The sequence below is a fragment of the Rhinopithecus roxellana genome, chromosome 2, assembly GCF_007565055.1.
Source record: "Rhinopithecus roxellana isolate Shanxi Qingling chromosome 2, ASM756505v1, whole genome shotgun sequence".
NCBI classification, from domain to species: Eukaryota; Metazoa; Chordata; class Mammalia; order Primates; family Cercopithecidae; genus Rhinopithecus; species Rhinopithecus roxellana.
The window spans coordinates 74389758-74409066 of NC_044550.1; the positions used below are offsets into that span (position 1 = coordinate 74389758).

The following is a 19309-nucleotide window of genomic DNA, read 5'->3' on the forward strand; positions in this document are numbered from 1 at the left end:
TAAGTAAATCAATGAGCAATGAATAACAATGTTTATAACTTGTAAGAATTTGAAGAAAGCTAATTCTCATCATTTTATAAACAAACATTTAAGGAGGATTTGTTAAGCAGTAGATTCAGTTTTGAGTTACATTTTTGGAAGATAATTTCCTTAATATGTGATTATCATTGAAGAACATTTCAAATAATCCAGTGGAGCTAAAGAGATTAAAAATAATAAATGGAGGAAAGAATGTTTAAGAAAGAATGTTTTTGTTGTTTCAATCTGAGGAAGGGTAGGCTATCAAAAAAGAGGTGATATAACCTTGATGAGAGATTAGGTTGCTATGATAGCATCAGACATCGCAGTTTTCACTGAAAGGATATTATTTGGTGAAAGGAACAGAAGCAAAAAGCTGAAATCTTGCACTTTTATTCTCTCAATCTGTGGACATGGTGAGCAATAATGAAAGGAGATGACTGGAGAAGCAAGGGAATTTGAGACATGAAATTCTTGGAATATGGACAATGTACAAAAATTTTATATTGAATGAAATATTGCATTTTATTTATTTCACATGATTCAAAATAGCGATTTTCAACATAGCTTACCATATTACTGCTGGTGCTTTAAATTAAGAACAGTGAGGATATAAAAGTCTTTTTCTTAATGGTAATATATACTGAAAGGAAGTGAAGTTGAAAGGCAGAATGTATTTAAATATGGTTAGCGTTTTGTGTGTAATCTACGAAAAATAAACTGAAATTCCACTTGTAATTGCAATCCCTCCTATAAAGGAAAACGTACCTGTTGAAAGAGGTAATATATTCTGTTTAATGTGGTACTTATTTGAGAATTCAAATATCTGAATTTTAGTCACTTTTCAGTTAACTTTCCCAGTGTTTCAATTTCCGACTACCAAGCCAGGGAGGATAATATTCTTGCCTCCTGGAATCATTGTAAGGATACCTTTCTATCCTGCACAATTTAATACAAAATATCCTGAGAAAGTTATTTATTTATTTATTTATTTATTTATTTTGTAATTTGAAAAATATTCAAGCAGTTGTTGCTTGCTTACTCTTTTATCTTTATTCCCCAAATGCATTTAACTTATTTAACTGGAATATGGCTTACTACTTTCATTCCCATTACAAGTCTCAAACTCATTCCTTTTGAATTGTGTTTTTCTTGTTTGCCCAGCCAACTGAATGCTGCATGTTTATTATTTGAAACTCAACACTGGATCACCCTCTCAGGAAGGGCATGCTGCATGCCAAGCTTTTGAACAAATATGTAAGAACAGGACTCTGACTTATAGACAGTTCCTTAGCTTTACTTTAATTTTTCTTTTATTTTCACTGACAGTAAAATTTTCTGGAGAGTACAATCAAGATAGTGTATTATTAGAAATAACATTAATAGAAGCTTGGTCAGAAATGATAATAGTCATAATAAGCATCTCTCTTACCAAGGCATTCCACACAGAGAGATCACAGCACAATAAATAAAGGATTTCTCATTTGCCACACAACAAATAAAACAATTGCAGTAACAAAAATGTGATTTCATAAATGTTCTTATACTAAAAATAAAAGCAAAAATATGAGATCATGCACTGGAGACAAAAGCTAAAAATGAATAGTTATAACAAAAAAAAGACAACATTCCAAAAGGTTAAAATGTTCAAGTATTGTGAGAGGAAAGGGGGAAGATTCAAAATAGAATGGGTTCAGAATAAGTCAATTATATTTACTATCCTAGGGGAGACACTGACATAACTGTTTTTATCCAGTAATATTTTATGCCATTAGAATACATACTGTTATCCATTTAAAGGACAGATTCCATTTCCTTGGCGCATGTTTCATACTACAAGGATAGAATAAAATTTATAGTTTACCCTAATTATAAGTAGATAATAATATTATGAGAGAAATATTCTCAGAAACAGGCCAGTGTGATGGCCTGGAATAGTAGGGGCCTGGGAGTCAGGAAACATTAACTTTAGTTCTGTTTTCATCGTTGTCTATAAAAAGTTCATTTGAGATAGCCATCTAATAAATAACCTTCAAGATATTTCTCAGTCCTGAAATAAACTTTCACTTTATGTTTCGATTTTGCTGTAAGAGTTCAACTATTGGGGCTAGTAGAAAGTAGCGAAAATAACAATAAAATATCCTAACAATTTTAATGATTCTTAATTTCTAAAAAGTTATCGAAAAAAAGTGGGATCACTTAATGGAATTAAGAATTGTATAATGCTTTAGTGGGGTTGTTCACACAACATAATAATTCTTCCCCAACAAAACTAATCTAAGCAGAGCAGTGCCTTTACACTTTGTGGTTCAATAGTATATCAGATTTGAACAGTGGCTAGTTTCTACATGATTAAGAAAAACATGTCTGTCATGGGAGTAAAAAAATAAAATTTGTTTGTTAAATTACACATAAATATAAGGTACAAATGTATTTTTAAAATACAGATTAAAATAATCACACTTGCATTGTGTACATACGAAAATACAGTATTTAATATTCAATATACACAGACACATTTATGATAAATGCAACTATTTGGCAATGCCAGTTCTTTCGGGTTTTTGTTGTTGTTGTTGTTGTTGTTGTTCCCTATTTCCATAAACATGGAAACAAAAATGCTTCACTAAAATCTCCTAGCTCTGGCGGACATCTTGAAGCAGTTTGTTAATCTCTGCCACCAGTTCACTGGCATCCATGAGTTCGTGTTTCCCATCATTGAGGTGGTTGAGCACATTGTCAAAATCATCTTCTTCATAATTTTCAGGGATCTCCTCCATGGCCGGCAGCCATTTTGAAGAAGGCTGCACACTGGAGTGAGTTCCAAGTGGTGGCCCACAGTTGTTGGTGGGATTTTGAAAATGTGTACTGGCTGCCCATGCCGCTACTCCCTGTGGGTAACCCATAGTTTTGGCTGGCAAGGGACCCTTCCTGCGTTCCAGGGAGTTGGACCGATCCACCTCACTGCATTCAGAATAGGTGTCCAGGGAAGAGGGTAAGAGACGCTGGAACACACTGCTCATTTCCGAGAGCAGAGATGATGTGCTAGTATCCCCAGTGTCCTCATCGTTTGGGGAGTCCTTTCCAAAGGTGGAAAAACTCTTCTTCTTTTCACCGGAATCTGCAGGCTGAGTGTCATCCTCAAGACTCTGATGTGGATGCTGCTGCTGGGGTTGTGTTGGGAATTCTTCCCCTGGAATGAACATGTTACTCCTGTAATCGGAAGATGGTGAGGGCAGTGGTGGCATCCAGCACTGGTCAGAGTGTCCCAGAACCCTGCACTCCTCCGTGCAGAGCCTCATAGCTGCACTCAAGAAAAACAATGGGGTTTCATTATTATACTTAGCATGATTCAAAATAATGCAAAAATGTAATGTTATAATAAAAAATAGAATGAGACAGTTTTAAACTATTGCCATGATGCCAACCTATTATTATACACATAAACTGGACTACAATTACGGCTTTAATTTGAACACTAGTTTTATAGACCTCCATAAGTGTTATCTTCTGGTGTGTTTTTTTCCTTATTGGTCAAATAAGAACATTCTGCTACTCGAATAATGAGAAGACGGGTTGATAATGTATATGTGGGAAGAACTAGGTGTGAGTGATGAAATAAGTACTGATCATAAATTCTGAAGAACAGACTTGTAAGGTGAAACCTATAACTTTAGAATGCCACCCATATAATTCTTGTATAATACATACCTTTGTGTAACTTTCTCATTATTACTTTAGTTTTAATGGAAGCAATGAGAATATAATAAGCTATAATCATGCTTATTAATCTCTCTTAAAGATATTACAAATTATTTATTGACTTAGTACTTAAAACAGTAATGAAAAGTATCCTGAGCTACTGGGTGATCATCTGCAATTACCCTGTTAAGAAGTTTTCTTTTAAAAATTCAAAATACATTGATATTCAAATATACAAAAATGTCATCAAAAGATGAAGAATATGAAAAATTCAATCTTTAGTTCTTACAGATGTTATAATGCTCTATTGGAATATGAGAGGCCACACTCATAGGAAAAAAAATAGATGATATGAGAAAAGCAGGAAAATAAAGAGGAAAAAAACCCTGTATACTTGGCAAATACAATAACTAAGCTACGTGACAAGGAAATGAAAAGATGGAAACTATACTTTACAAACCATTGACTTATTTCAGTGAGAAATAAGTCTCTTCAGTATTGTGATTTCATTTTAGAGCAACAGCAGAATGCAGAAAATGCAAAATAATTCTCTTAGATTTAAAATAACATTAGGTTGTTATTAGCTATACTTATATATTAAGAGCTAATTTTGTAGATCCATCTATTTTAGGAAGATTCCTATTCTTCCCAAATTATTGCTAAAACGGTGATTCTTGAAGGATGCCCGTTCCCTTGTTAGAGGAAAGAAGTTGTCTATTGCAGTTACTGTGGTATCACTAGCAACTGGTAAACTGCCTGCATACAGTAGGTATTCACTACATGTTTTCTAAATAAAACATGAGGAAAATAATGTTGACTTTCTGGAAAAAAAAAAAAAAAAAAGAAGACGAAGAAGTAATGGTCTTTGATGAAGGGGTCGAAATTGCTGCTTTTCTCTGCTTGAATCTTTGAGATAATTCTGTTCTTAAACTGCAAGAGTCCCAAATATGGACCTCAAGTTTTAATGAAAAAGGGGATAATTTGAGGATCAAAATGAGATCAAGTATTGTGAGAAAAAAGCTGAATCACTAAGAAATCTAGAAATACAATGAAGCAGAAAAAAAGTGGAGAAAAGTGTGAACATCAATTCCATGTGAATCAAGGTGGGGAAAGAGAAAGAGGGTAAGCATGAAGAAAAATTGTGCTATCTTGTCTAGATTTCCTGACTTCATGCATTATTACTACTTGGAAATATTTACCAACTTTTTTTTTTTTTTTAATTTGATGTGGACAAAACGAAACGGGTTGAAAGTCATTGGAATGATTTAATAGCAATGAGGTTTTCTCAGCAGTGAAATAACAATCATAGTGGTAATGATTTTTTTGCCTTCTTAATTCCCCAGGTCTCTGAAAATGGAACTTAGACCTGTCTCTATTGTCTTACTCATATCCTGTTAGAAGGAAGAAGAACAGACCTGCTGACACCTCTTCATTTATTTTCTATCCTTTAACTCAGTAGTTTTAGGCTTGGGAAGGGCTTAGTTGTTTGATTCACTTTATTTTAATGCTTAATGATTGGAGGGAAATGATTCATAGGCTTCTAAGAATACTAAAAGTGACCTAGTTTTCTAAAGACCTAAATATAATACACATAAAACCAACAATACAGTGCAAAAATACATTCTAGGTAACTAATGCAATCTGAAAGTTCATGCTCAAAAATAAGTTTGGTCATATAAATTTTTAAACAGTGAATGTTATTTGCAACTTCATCCCAATAAATAAGTGGAGCTTTAATTATAAAATAATAAATTAACTTAAAAATGAAAAATAATAAGACAAATCGATGAGGAAACACTAATGGAGGGAAGGATGACAAAACAAATAAGAGAAAGAGAAGAGTAATGGTGCAGAAGAGGGCATTCTTGCAACTTCATTGATATTGTCAACCTTGTCCCCAGGGACTTGACTGAACACATTCTCAATCTGTAAGTAATTTAGTGCCACAAATGTTCCATACTATATCCCAGTGATCAGGGCTTGTTGACAAGTGGTCCAAGTGGCTAATCTTTCTGTTGCTCCTTGAAAGCTCTGCTAGGTAGTTAAGTGTCCTCTGGGGAGGGGGAACATGGTGAAAGGAGAGCATCTTCTTTACCACTAGAAGACTGTGGATTTTGTCACTGCACTGCACCTTATTGGTGGGGCAGAAAGCAGATATATAAGAAATACGTATGCCTTGCTTCTATCAAGCCATTAGTAATCAGGTGATCAATCAGTTATCCATTAGGAGTCTGCTACATGTGAAGTGCAACAATAGCACCCTGCCCTCAAAAGTTTTAAAAATATATAGATATAAGTAAAGTGTAGCAAATGGGGTCATAAGCACAAGTAAAGTGTCAAATTAGATGATGCTAAGGGCCTGTCAAGAAAGGAAAAAAAAGTGGAGGTGAAGCTGAAATAGTTAAAGAAAGAGCCACCTACAACAAACTTTGAAAGATGAATAGGAGTCAGTTACACAAAGTGACGAGAAGCCAATTTTTCAGGTAGGAAGGATACCATGAGCAAAGCATCGGTGTGTTAAGTGAGGAGATGCTTCCAGCTATAACAAAAGATACAAAGATGGCAACATAGGAGAGTTAATAAGTTAAGAGAGGATCCCATTGCCCTTTGAATGCCAAGATAAATAGTTTATTTAGTTCAGTGTTGCTGGGCAACGAGTTAAGTATTGATTTTGAGCCAAAAAATGTAGATTAAAATGTTCTCATAATGTTGTTCAAGCTGTATGAAAGAAAGATTTGACAAAGGGAGGAACTACTAGAGAGTGAATATCAGTTTGCACACTGATACACTAAACTAGTCATGGAAGAAAGGCCAGAACGGATGGGCTTTCGTGGATACCTGCCATGAGAAAGGAGAGAACATAGAATTTTAAAAGAATATTGAAAGTAAGTAATCAGAGATGACAGACTGATGAAAAGTGGATTGGACTCAATCAAGAAAAATGAGTTTCACAAGAAACAAAATCAAACGGCTATATGAATCATCTTGGTGAAGTGAATGCAATGGAAAATGGGGATTTTTGCAAGCATATGCTTAGTGTTACAGTTCAAAGTTGAATGAGTAAGAAAGTATGTTGGCAAACATGAGTCAACAGACAAAAAATGCATACCGATTTAACTGCTCAAAATGCAGGATATTTGTGTGGGAATTAATAGCATGAATGACCAGAAATGACCCTGTTAGCAGGCAATGCAACATAACATAATCTGTATTTGTTCAAAGTCTAAGACAGAAAAACAGTTAGACCAAGACACTTTAGTCTTAGAAATGTAAGTGCTTTGGAAACTGTGCTGATCTCTTTTAATGACATTCAGATGTGGACTTAAATTTTTCTCTACTTGGAATATTTCCTGGGAATATAATTTTACCAAGCACAGGTTTTTTGCCTCCCTAATGTGCCCTAATGTGCCTCCAGAAGTTGCCAGGTTAAATAATAAACTGGAATATGTATCATCAAAATTATATAAATAAGGGGTAGCTATCTTTGTATAGATACTCGGTACACGTATTGGAATCTACAGTAGTCAAACATGAATATATTTTGTGGCCCACTGGTGACCTCCTGGTGCTCTATGCCTCCAGGATAGCTTTGACCACACCTCAGATGGAGGCAGGTACCTAGTAAGGCAGAAATGTATCTACTATAATATATTTTGTTGTAATACAATGTTACGCAAGAGCAAAATAACTCTCCAACCACACCCACAGTTAAATGTGTTGTGCAAATATGAGATTTTTTTTAAATTATCTCATAATAAGAGGAATTATTAATGATGATATAAAGGTGAACTCCTAATTTTGAAAAGAAATGTGATACTGATGGAGCTTAACGTCACTCACTAAACACAATTCACTGTTTTCTACAGTTTATGTCTACCTATTGTTTCCCCAATGTCATTATTCCTTAACATATATCATTATTATTGCAATTATTATTATTATTATTTACTCCAAGTGCTGGAAAACTTTCTTGCCACAAACTTACGTGGAGGTGGCAACTTAGAAAATATAAGAAAAAGTAAAATAACTTTGACCTAAAGAAAAAACTTATAATTAGCCATTAGATTTATACAATTTCAGAATTAAAAGGGACTTTAGGATCATTTAGTCCCGAAAACACCAAGGTTATGTAATTAGAGCAGCTATTCAGTTAACTATGCTGATAAATTTAAATTTCAATGAATAAACATCATACAAATCTAAAAATATATAATACAATATTGATGTCATGCCCACTATGTTACTTTTCTGTTTAATGAAATGAAATTACATTATTTAAAATCAAGGATTAATACTCAAAATTAGGGTTCTGTCAGGTTCACAAAATTGTAGGTTAGCCAACTCCTTTATTGCACAAGTAAGAATAATGAAACTGATTCTCTTTGAGCAACGTGTCTGATTCTAAATATATTCCACTAAATTTTCAGAGATTTCTCTTCAAATTGGCCAAGAAAGTCTATGCATTAAAAACAGCAACAAAAACCGGACACCATGATTGTGCAAACAGGCTCTCAGGTAACTGCATGCCTTATTGTCTCTAGAATTTCCCCCTATACATTCATCCTGTGAGATGTATTATAGTATCTATTACTGTAATAACAGAAGTAGATAATCAACATTTAATAGTTACGGGGTATGTCATCTCTAGAACATAAGAATATTAGGACACTCTATTTAAAAACAGTTGCTACAACAGCAAAAACCTGTTACTTCACATACTTGATTAATTAGTGTTTAAGAGTGTGGGGGTTGTTCCAAATCTCACTCTCCAATATACATACTGCCTGATTTGAGATGCATTTTCTAACCTTTATAAGTTTCAGTTTCCAAATCTTAACAATAACAACAACAACAACAAAAAATAGAAGCCTGTTACTACTGTCACTACCACTAATTCCTGGCAAAGCCTTAGAAGAGGCAGTGCAGGTATCGAACTCTGCATGGGCCTGGAGTAAACCTGGGGGCATAGTTGGTAACTACTATTGCTACTACTATTCCTAATATTAATACCCCTCTGGCTACTGCCATCACTACTTCACTTATGAGTGCTCGAGTTTCTATTCACAGTGGTCCTTCGGTATCCAAAGGGGATGGTCCAGGCCCCCTGTAGATACCAAAATTGGGTATCTAAATCTTCTCTAGGTTACTAAAAATACCTAATATATGTAAATGCTATATAAATAACCGTTGCACTGTATTGTTTTTTATTTGTTTTTTAATTGTTGTTTTAATATTTTTTATTGTTTAATCCAAATACTTTTGATTAACAATTAGTTGAATCTATGGATGTGGAACCTGCAGATATGGAATGTTAGCTAGATTGATTTTCTTGAATTCCTGTAGCCGTCTGAGGCTCCCTCATGTTTATTTCCTAAACTCTCTTACTTATCTGTGTTTAAAAATAGAGGTGCAATGGAACTAAGATGGGTGATATTGTATTGTTCTGTCTTTCATATATCAAATGGCAGTCATTGATCCACATTCAGTGAAACTTGGAAATATAGGTAGCCAAAGGAACACACGTATGTATTCTTAAGGTTGATTTAATATTGAAGTCTTTAGTAGTGGTGCTGCTAGGATAATATAATCAGTATTTACTCAGCTCAGAGAGTTTCTATTGCAGAATTAGAGGGAAGAAACTGCAAGGAAAATGTGGTTCGAAACTTAATAGCATCTTTTCTATCTAGCTGTGTACTTAAAAATTCCACTCTTGGGTCCTTGTTTCTCTTCTACTATAGCAAAATGAAATGTTGGCAAAAATATTCTGTGCTTACCACCTACAAAGATGCATTCCTTCTCCTATTTTTAATGCTTGAAGTGTACAATTTCTAGCGTATTTTAGTCTCTGATTTTGTGAGTTGGTGCCCATCACAGGAAATGCATCCTCCAAATTACAGTCCAGTTCACCACTCAGCGCCAAAACAGTTTAACTGAATAAAAACCACCACCCAATAATTTTGCAAAGAGTTGCACAACCATGTTCTATGGCTGTATCGGATGAGGTGGAAAGAAGAGGGAAGTGGTTTTTTTTATTTTTTTTCCCCACCCCTTTCTTCTTGTCCTATGAAGCTGTCATGCTTACTCTTTCTCTTTCAGCTGCTTAATGAAATTTAAGAAAATAGTATTAAAATGTTTCAATTTCCGTTCATTACTAAACAGTGATGAACATACTATAAAACATAAATACTTCAGTGCAAAGGACAAATAAAGAAGAAATATAAGCATGAGAGAAATTTTTCATTTTACTGGTGTCACGGTAGACCTGAAAATAAAGATTTATCTATCACTACCCTCTTACCTGCTGGAATTCTTCCATCTGTGAGAAACAGGTCGCTGAATCCTTCACCCAGCAGCCTATCTATTGGAGAATCTCGCCCCAAATCATAATCACTGTCTCCTGCCTCACTGTCACCACGGCCACTGTCTTTCAAGCTAAATTTGTCCATGTCTTGAAGGGCATATCTGGAAAGATAAATCAGAAAAAAAAAAATTACAGTTTTTACTCTTCAGCATTTATGCTGAGACTTAATAGGTAACACAAGAATAATTCATACCTATAGCTCCTGGAATATTTGTTTCCTCGAAAACTTGGTCTTGGTTGATATTGCCCCTGGTGAAGCATTGAAAGAAGCTGAGAGACCTGCTGGAAACCAAATAGACAGAACTGATTCCTGGAAACAAGCCTCCAAATACTCACAATCTTTAAGCATGAAAAACAGTTACTTGCTATTTCAGATAAGTAATTGAACATATTATCTCTATTTAAGATTCGCAAATGCTGGACTGTGGTGGACCATGCAGCTAGCTGCCAACTATAAATAAAATATATCTCAGAGAGATTTGGATGATCTAATACAACTGACTTTTACTTTGTGAAAGAAGACTCCCTTTCAAATAACTGATTTATTTTATTTATAATTCAGATAAAGTGACCATCTGTAAAAATACATGGAAAATACTGTAAAATACAACACTATAACGCATGTAGTTTAAAAATGTCAGGAAATCTTCCAAACTTGGACAAACATAACATGCTTTGAAATAGAAGTCTGAAGGCCTCAGTTTTTTACTCTGTTCAGTAAAGACTATAACCTTGAAAATAAAGCAAGTCTCTACTTTTTGGCTTCCCATTATTTTAATCTGGGAAGTAAGGGGACTCTAACTACATACTCCTTTGTGAGCTTCATATTTATTTTTCAATATTATACATATTACATGCAAGCTAATTACTTAAGGAAAACTAAAAACAGTATGCTAAAGTGTGCATCTTTGCTACATATTCACAATGTAACTTGTATCCTACTTAATTTGCACAGTATTAGTATTGTTACTTATTATTGAAAACATTTAAGAACTAGTAAACACAATTCCTGAACACTAACACCTAACATTGCAATGAATTGATGTGGTATATGATCTTACCTCAACAGCAGGAGTGGCGTGGGTGAGTTCTAATGAGAAATTCTCTGGCACGTGGTTTGATGAGATTGTCACCAAACTGTTGAGTGACTGGTGACTGTTGTGACTCTGCCGGCTGCCCATCTGCCCTCTTTCTAAGGTAGGCGATGAAGATGGAGACGATCTGTGATGAGATCTGATGGGCAGAGTGCCATTTATGGTAGGCACCAATGTGATGTCCCCTTTGTGAATCTGCCGAGATGGCCTTTTTGGGTGGTGCTGGTAAGTTGATTCGGCCACCCTGCAGTTATAAGATCTAGTGTCTTTCTTCTCACGGTTACACCTAGTTGCAAATAGCACCATAATAACCAACAATACTGCACAAATTGCTCCTAAGGAAATAATTATTATCATGGAGACATCCAAGGATGCCTGGCTTACTGAAGTCATTGCTGTACTTGTCACCGACTCTGCATATTCAAAGATCATGCACTTCAGAAGGACTTTGGTATGTAGCTGAGGATTGCCTTTGTCCTGAATGATAACTGACAGCTCCCATTCTGTGTAGGGAACAGAATCCATGCTCACATTGGTATGGATGTCACATGATCGTGGATCAATTATGAAGATATTCTCCTCATTACCTGCTACTATGGCGCAGCTGAGTTCAGCATTCACACCAGAGTCTCTGTCAATTGCCCTTATTCTTGTGACATGAAAGCCACTTTCGGCCCCTTTGGGAATGGTGATTTCTGCCGTATTATTGCGCAATGCAGGCCCTATAACCACAGGAACGTTGTCATTTTCATCAATGATGGTGAGCACAACTGTGGTATTGCTTACCAGTTGCTTTGGGCTTCCTCCATCTCTTGCTTCTACCACAAAAGTGATCTGGCTCACTTCTTCGTGATCAAAGATTCTGAGGGCATAGATGGCTCCGTTAGATGGGTCAATAGTTACATACGTAGTTATGGAACTTCCTAGAATAAAACTCTCCAAGATGGTGTATGTCACTTGTCCATTTTCTCCAAGATCAGGATCTGTGGCTGTAACAGTGGTGATATATGCCCCCGGCGAGTTATTTTCTGAAATTACAAATTCATATCGGCTTCTCTGGAAGTGGGGTGGATTGTCATTGATATCATTGATTTGAACTGTAAAATGTTTCACTGTAGAGAGACTGGGTGTCCCCTTGTCCTCAGCGATTACAGTCAAACTATATTCAGATCTCTTTTCTCTATCCAGTGTGGCATTAGTTAAGATTAAATAATTGTTTTCATACGTTTTCTGAAGTTTAAAGTGACCATGTCCATGAAGCTTACAAACTATTTCTCCATTCAGCCCAGAATCCTTGTCCTGAACTCCGACCAAAGCAACAAAGGTATCAATAGGATCCCCTTCAAAAATATAAGATATTTCTTCTTTTCCAGGGGACATGAGGTTGATGTTAATTTCAGGTTTATTGTCATTAACATCCACAACCTTAATGATAATTTTGCAATGGGCTGGGATTGAATTTGGACCCAAATCTTGAGCCTGAACATCAATCTCATAGGATTTGGTGATTTCATAATCCACTTGCTTGAAAAGAGTCAAATGTCCCCTTTCGGAATCAATTTTAAAAGTCTCCATAATTTTGGGAGACACATGACTGCTGAAGGAATATACAATTTTCCCATTAGCGCCCTCATCTGGATCCGTGGCATTCAGATCTAAGAGCAAAGTGCCGATCGGGGAGTTTTCTAAGAGTTGTATTATATAAGATTGCTGCTCAAAAGCAGGGCTGTTGTCATTGGAGTCTGAAATGCTTATTTTTAGTATGGATGAGCCAGATCTCTGAGGTACTCCCATGTCTGAGGCAGTGAGCTGAAGCTCGTAGCTTGACTTCAGCTCCCGATCTAACTCTCTGACCACAATGAGTTCTGCATACTTGGCTCCATCAGTCCTGGTCCGAACCTCAATATTAAAAAAATCATTGGCAGAGAGCGAGTATGTGTGGAGGGAATTTTCCCCAACATCTGGATCAAATGCACTGTCCAGGGGAATGCGAGTCCCAACTGCCGCACTCTCAGATATCTCAATAGGTATGAGAGATCTTGAAAACTGAGGAGAATTGTCATTAATATCCAGCACTTCAACTTCAATATGGAAAAGCTGCAGATGCTCTGTGGGTAGAGTGATCACATCAAACTCTATGGAACAGTTCAAGTTTTTCTGGCATAGTTGTTCACGGTCAATTGTAGCCCCAATGCTGATTTCCCCATTATCCTCATTTACTACAAGTAGAGGAGAATTTCCCCTCTGCATGGCTCGAAATCGAACAGTAGAAGGATTAGGTAGCTTCAATAAAACATCAGCCACATCCTCCGATAGTCTTGCAATTACTGATCCAACCCTCTGTTCCTCATAAATCCTGTATTTCAAATTCTTGCCCAGTACATCGCGGTTGAAAGATACTATCAGGAGTGCAAAAACAAACCTAAAGTGCATTTTAGCATTCATTTGGTGCATTGGTCAGTTTATGAGATTTCCCTCACAGAGCAAGTTAAAACAGCAAAGCAATCCCCTCAACTTCCTTTGGCAACTTAAAGCTACATTTGGTACTTGAAACTTGAAAGCGTCTCTTAATAACACAGCACAGCAATTAACAGCTCGCAAACTTTTGTTTTATACACACCGTGTCACGACTTCCAGATACCTTCGGCATGGAGTCCAGTCCTTGCGTTTGTTTGGTCGTTCGTCCTCTTTCCAGGCAGAAGAGTGTCACCTCCGCGTTTTCGCCCTTGTGTAGTCGGAATCCATCTATTGCGGGGTGCCGGCGGAGTCTGCAGTGTGTCTTTCCTGAGAGATTCTTTCTCCCTTTCGCTGCTCGGCTGCAGACTAAACACCCGTGATTGCTGACTCCAGTCTAAAAATCTGTACAACTTCACTTCAACTCAGACAAAGCTCTTGCCCAGCGTGTGTTGAATCGCTTCCAGCCAATCAGCGTGCTTCCAAATCAAAAACTGATGGAGTCACCCAAGGAGGGAGGGCGCGAGCGGAGGGTGGGAGAGAGAAAGAGACTGAGAAGGAGGAAGGAGGGGGCGGGGGCGCAAAGGAGAGAAGGGGAGACGGGCTGGTGGGGGCTGAGGGAGGAGATGGGAGCCAGTCCTTCCCTACTCCTTCCTTCTTCCTCCCCACTCCCCCTCCGCCTTTCAATCTACTGCATTCACTTTCTCTGAGCGTGCCATGACAAAGGGGAGACAAATTACAGAAGAAAAACTTTAAGTCAACTTCTGGTCGCCTTTATTTATATGGCATGTTAAATTGTTCTTGTTTTCTTAATTGCTCTTTCTTCTGCCACAGACGTGTAATCATCTTGCTTTTCATAGTCCTTAAGTGCTAGTTTAACTTAAAATACCTCTAAGTGCGTTTTGTTGGTGGAGGAATTTAATACAATTTGAAAACTTGCTTCTAATTATGCTTCTCAGACCGCCTATTCCCCACTCCCTCTGTAAATACTTGGGCCTTGCTCCTTCTAGGAGCACAAGGAGATTGTCTTGGGGCTCTGTTTTTAAAGAACAGAACGAGTAAAGAGGTTTCATTTTCTGTTTTCTTTCATCTTTATTCTTTGAAGATAAGAAAAGGGCTATCTTGCACTCTTGATTTCTCTTAATTGGCAAGACTTAAAGGAGCACCTCAGAATTTGGAACTAATTAACAATATAGCTCTACCTTGAATGACTTCTTTCCTTGAGTTTGGGCAAAACTGTTCGTAATATTTCTTTGTCCTGTACTTCAAACATATCCTATTTATCTTGGGTAAAAGACACTGCAAGCTTTAGCATGCCAATTTCTACCAAAAGGAACTGTCTATACATGGCTAGTCTTCGCAGTGAATACTGGGGGGACATGGACTCAATAGTTTACAAGTCAAATTTTTATAATATATGCATTATTTATGAAAACACTTCAGATACGTATTTTAAAAGCCCCAAAGCTTGTTTACACTGACAAATCAAATGCCTGAGCTGAAAATTACATTTTGTGTGCATCAAAATGCTAGGAAGTATCATGGGAGGCTTGTGCTCTATCCAGGTCACAGAAACTGATATGATATTCTTATTTGAAAATAAGATTATTTATGATGTTCTTTCTGCTCTGCAATTCCTTTTAAGTTTATCATCGTGGCTCCATTCTTAATGCTTTTTTTCATACCTTTTGCATTATTCCTCAGCTGTCTTCATCCGCTCGCATAGTTGCTGTTTCATGTAATCTCATTGTCACTTTTTTCCATTTTTTTCCCCACTCTATTTTGCCCCCCAGAAACATATAAAAAAAAAAGTAATTTTCTGATTTTTCCACTTTGCTTACTCTCAGCAGAGCTCAGCTAAAGTCACTAAGAAGGCTCTTTCCAAAAAAGAAAGCAGAGGAGTCTCAGCGTGAATTCTCCTTCTTTTTAGGCATTCGAAAGCATTTTATAAGCCATTGTCTTTTTTTCCCCCTCCTGAAACCAGTGCTGTGTGGCAAATTGTGCAGAATGGAAATGCCCATAATGAATGTATTTAGTACTGGGTCACGCTGATGAACATTCTGCCCCCATGAATAATACTGTTTTACAAGTTTGTAGCCCTTTCAAATTGCTGATCCCCAAACCCTATAGGCAAACTAGGAAAACTACCACAAGCAAGGGGGACTTTAGAAACCCATAGCCATCTGGCCTAGATCTCTAACAATCTGAGCCAATAATTATATCAATTCAGGCTTTTGCGAACCCCTTTGCAAACACCAAAAGAGCAAAGAAAGGAATTAGTCACTATTCAAAGTTGGGGTGAGAATTCAAAGGTAACCTAATTCCATTAGTTCTAGGAAAATTTTCTTTGAGAATTTGATAAGTCTACCCCCAAAAAAACTCCAAGAGCAATGGATTTGATTACCTCGATACAGATTTTTTTTCCTATGCTTAAAAAGTAAAAATAATTAAAAAGTCCTTCGTTTATTTCTGACAGTGGGCTTGAACAGAAACAATAATTGTGAAAAAGAGCTTCAGTGTAACTTACTAAAATATTAAATAAGTTGTAAATTAATATATCCTCCAAAATGATATGTTTCTACGAGTAAGTATTTAAAGAACTTGGCATTCTTTCACCATCAATGGCTTTTTTCACTTTTAATATCATCCTTACCACGTATTATTTCATTTTCAGCTTGCCAATCACTTCCTGAGAAGTCACATGTATCTACTTGAAAGTGATGTGCTTTTGATTTATCCTTGCTATGCACTGATCTGTTCTCTACACTTTTTTCCCCAAAAGTACAGAATTACAAATAAATCTTTTCTTTGTCATATTGTATCTCTAGTTGTAACAATTTAAATTTTCCTCGTTTAGTATCCCTGAAAAGATAACAAAAAACTATCTCCCAAACTATTTACTATCCATAAAAGGGTTTATATCAGGGGAGAAAAACTGATAAACTTCTATTAGTTGTTATATAATGATGACCTGATAGAACTTCATCCTTCTGGAATTTGATGAAGTCATGAAAAAGTGGTATAACCTCTAAAACAACTTCTCAGAGAACCAGTAAGGGAGAGTAGATTGAATGTTTCCTAGGGTCCATCCTCTTTTGATATGGCAGTCTTTGTTGACAAAGAAAGGAAGTGGTTCCTCTTGAAGACTGTGCCCTCTTGAGTGATGTTAAGCACAACAGCAAAGTGCTTCTAAGCTCCTAGAGGCAAATCGCAGATACATTCACCCTGTTGTGCATATTTTATCTATGAAGCTCCTTTTACCACTTCAGTTTAATTGGGCTGAAAACTGCTAAACCTAGATAAAGGATATCAACCAGCATTTACAATACATCCTTTCACCTCTAATAACACTTTCACCATGCCATTTACTTTTATTACTTTTGTTCTAAGGAAAATTAAGCTTTATAATTCTTAATTTTGAATGATTTTCTTCCTATTCAAGAGGAAGGAAAACCTAGAACTCAATTGTAAGACTCAAATTTATCTGCATTACATGAAGAAAAATGTCTCTTTTGGTACTGGAATACAAGATGAAAGTCACTAAAATTTCTTACTTACAAGCAGATATGTACTTTGTTTTTTGATTTTTTGCTATTAATTTATATTTTATTAGAGTACATGAGATAAAAGATAGGGTAATAAATATTCACTTTTATCTCACTATATGTCTTTCCCACCTTCAAAACAATGACATGAGACTTACAATCTTCTGGTTGATTGATATAGTTTACAATCTTTCCTCATAGTGTTTGTTGTAAAACATCTTATAGAAGAAAATCATGGTCCTGCTTGACACCATATGGCTGTAAAAAGCCTAAATAATTACTCTGCATCCTGGGAAATTAGGGACAAAGGTTTTACCAGACAAAGGTTAGTACAGTTATGGAATTCCAAGACTTTAGACCTGCTTAAGATAAAGAGCTTGCTTGGCTTTTTGTATGAGCCCAACAACTCTGGGTACCACCTGTTAGCCGTTATGTAATCCTGGACAAATTATTTAACTTCTCTGTAAATATATAATCCTCTGTGAGATGGGAGTAGTAATTTACTCTAAAAAATTCTTTTAAGAATTTCAGCGACTGAGGCTTTCCACAAAGGCTGGCCCAGTAAACATACAACAAAGATTAGTTTCCTTTTCTTAACCTGTGTGCGTCTGTTTTCCTCCTAACACTCATTGAAGAAAAAAACAAAATGTGGATTATAGCCACAGAACTTGGTGCTTCTCAGACTTTTGGTTTAGATGCATACAAAATTTTATGTTGAAAAGATAAAGCTCTCTTCATCTTGACTTATAAAGGTCACCTGTGAAACATAATTGACAAAACTAATAGTATTGAACTGTGATGGTCTTGAAAACTTGCTGCTTTCCTGAAGAAAATTCCAAGACCTACCAACTATACTCAACTATACCTCCAGGCCCTAAACCATAGAAACTTATCTAAAAATACAATTAGAAGTCTACCAGGTGCTTATTTATCTTTTATATTTGATAGTATACACATCTACTGTTTGCCTGTTCTCAAGGCTTTTGCACTAAACAGTTGTTTCTTTAAATATCATGTGAAACTATAGCAGGAGGACAAAAAGATATGATTTGAGGTATTTTGGCAGGGAGAAGGAAATATAAAATTTTTCAAATAAGATTTGTATTTAAAAATCAACGTTAGGCCTTTTATCAATCACATTACATCTCTCTATGTTGTTCTTCCTTTATTCCATTTACTAATAGATTTAAGAATGTAATAATGAAAAGTCACCGAACAATATGAACTCTTTATGAGTCCAAATTTATCAACATAAGATCAAAGGTCGGGAAATGAAAATAGATCCCAAACTATCTTTAGATGTGTGTAACAGAAATAGACTTTAGTTGAATTCTGATCAAAACTGAATGTGCTAAGCACCCATAGGAGGCCCACACACCTGGAGGCATAGCTGTGCTAGGACGGGGAGGCAGCACAAACCAGGGGCTAAGAAGAGTTGGAGTCCATGAAATACAGTGACAGGTGCTAGGTCAATTTTGTCTGAGTGGGCAATCAGTATTTAGGGTGTTCTGCCAAAGGTAATATGCCAAGTTCCAGCAGGTGACTTAGGGTCTGGCAAAATGCAATCTATTGAGTCCAAATAAAAGGCATGTAGGTGAGCTTCTATTCCAAACAATAGGACTTCCTTCAGGACTTCCAAATAAGGCAGGTTATGAAATTCAGGATTAAAATGTTGAGACCAAACAGGCACCTAGAGGTTCGGTGTTTTGCAAATAGGCACATACCAAAAGCCTCCTCAAAATTGGAGACCAGACTGCAAAGTTAAACTACACGTCAGCAAAATTGACTTTTAGGATTATTCATCTGAATTCCTTAAATTCCTTCTGTTCAGGACAGTACCTGGAGGCAAAAAACTAAGCCTAAAAAGGGTCTTCCTATAGTTGCATCTGAGAAGATTTGTGGAAATGGGTGGTGGGAAGACTAAACCCTTAAGTGAGTTGAGTCTCAATTTTTAGTTTAAGCTTTGCCATTCAATGTATGGGCACTAAAGCAGCAGCATGGGCATTAGCTGTAAGCTAATGTAGAAATGTAGAATCTTAGACCACATCCCAGACCTACTTAAACAAATTCTGCACTTTTTTTTAATTTTTATTTTTTATTATACTTTAAATTCTAGGGTACATGTGTGCAACCTG

The 19309-nt window shown here is 36.3% G+C and overlaps 1 protein-coding gene across 2 annotated transcripts; it reads right to left on the reverse strand.

The window, feature by feature from the left end:
• Nucleotides 1-524: 524 nt before the first annotated feature.
• PCDH18 (protocadherin 18) lies at nt 525-14050 on the reverse strand. Of its 2 annotated transcripts, none has more exons than XM_010359115.2 (4): nt 11143-14050; nt 10275-10360; nt 10019-10182; nt 525-3322 (listed from the first exon to the last, which is right to left on the reverse strand). In XM_010359115.2, exons 1-4 carry the CDS (start codon nt 13627-13629, stop codon nt 2655-2657), a joined length of 3405 nt encoding a protein of 1134 aa, XP_010357417.1. In that variant the 5' UTR covers nt 13630-14050; the 3' UTR covers nt 525-2654. The 2 variants fall into 2 exon arrangements, with proteins under 2 accessions (XP_010357417.1, XP_010357416.1); XM_010359114.2 differs by having other exon boundaries at nt 10275-10363.
• Between the last annotated feature and the right edge of the window lie 5259 nt (nt 14051-19309).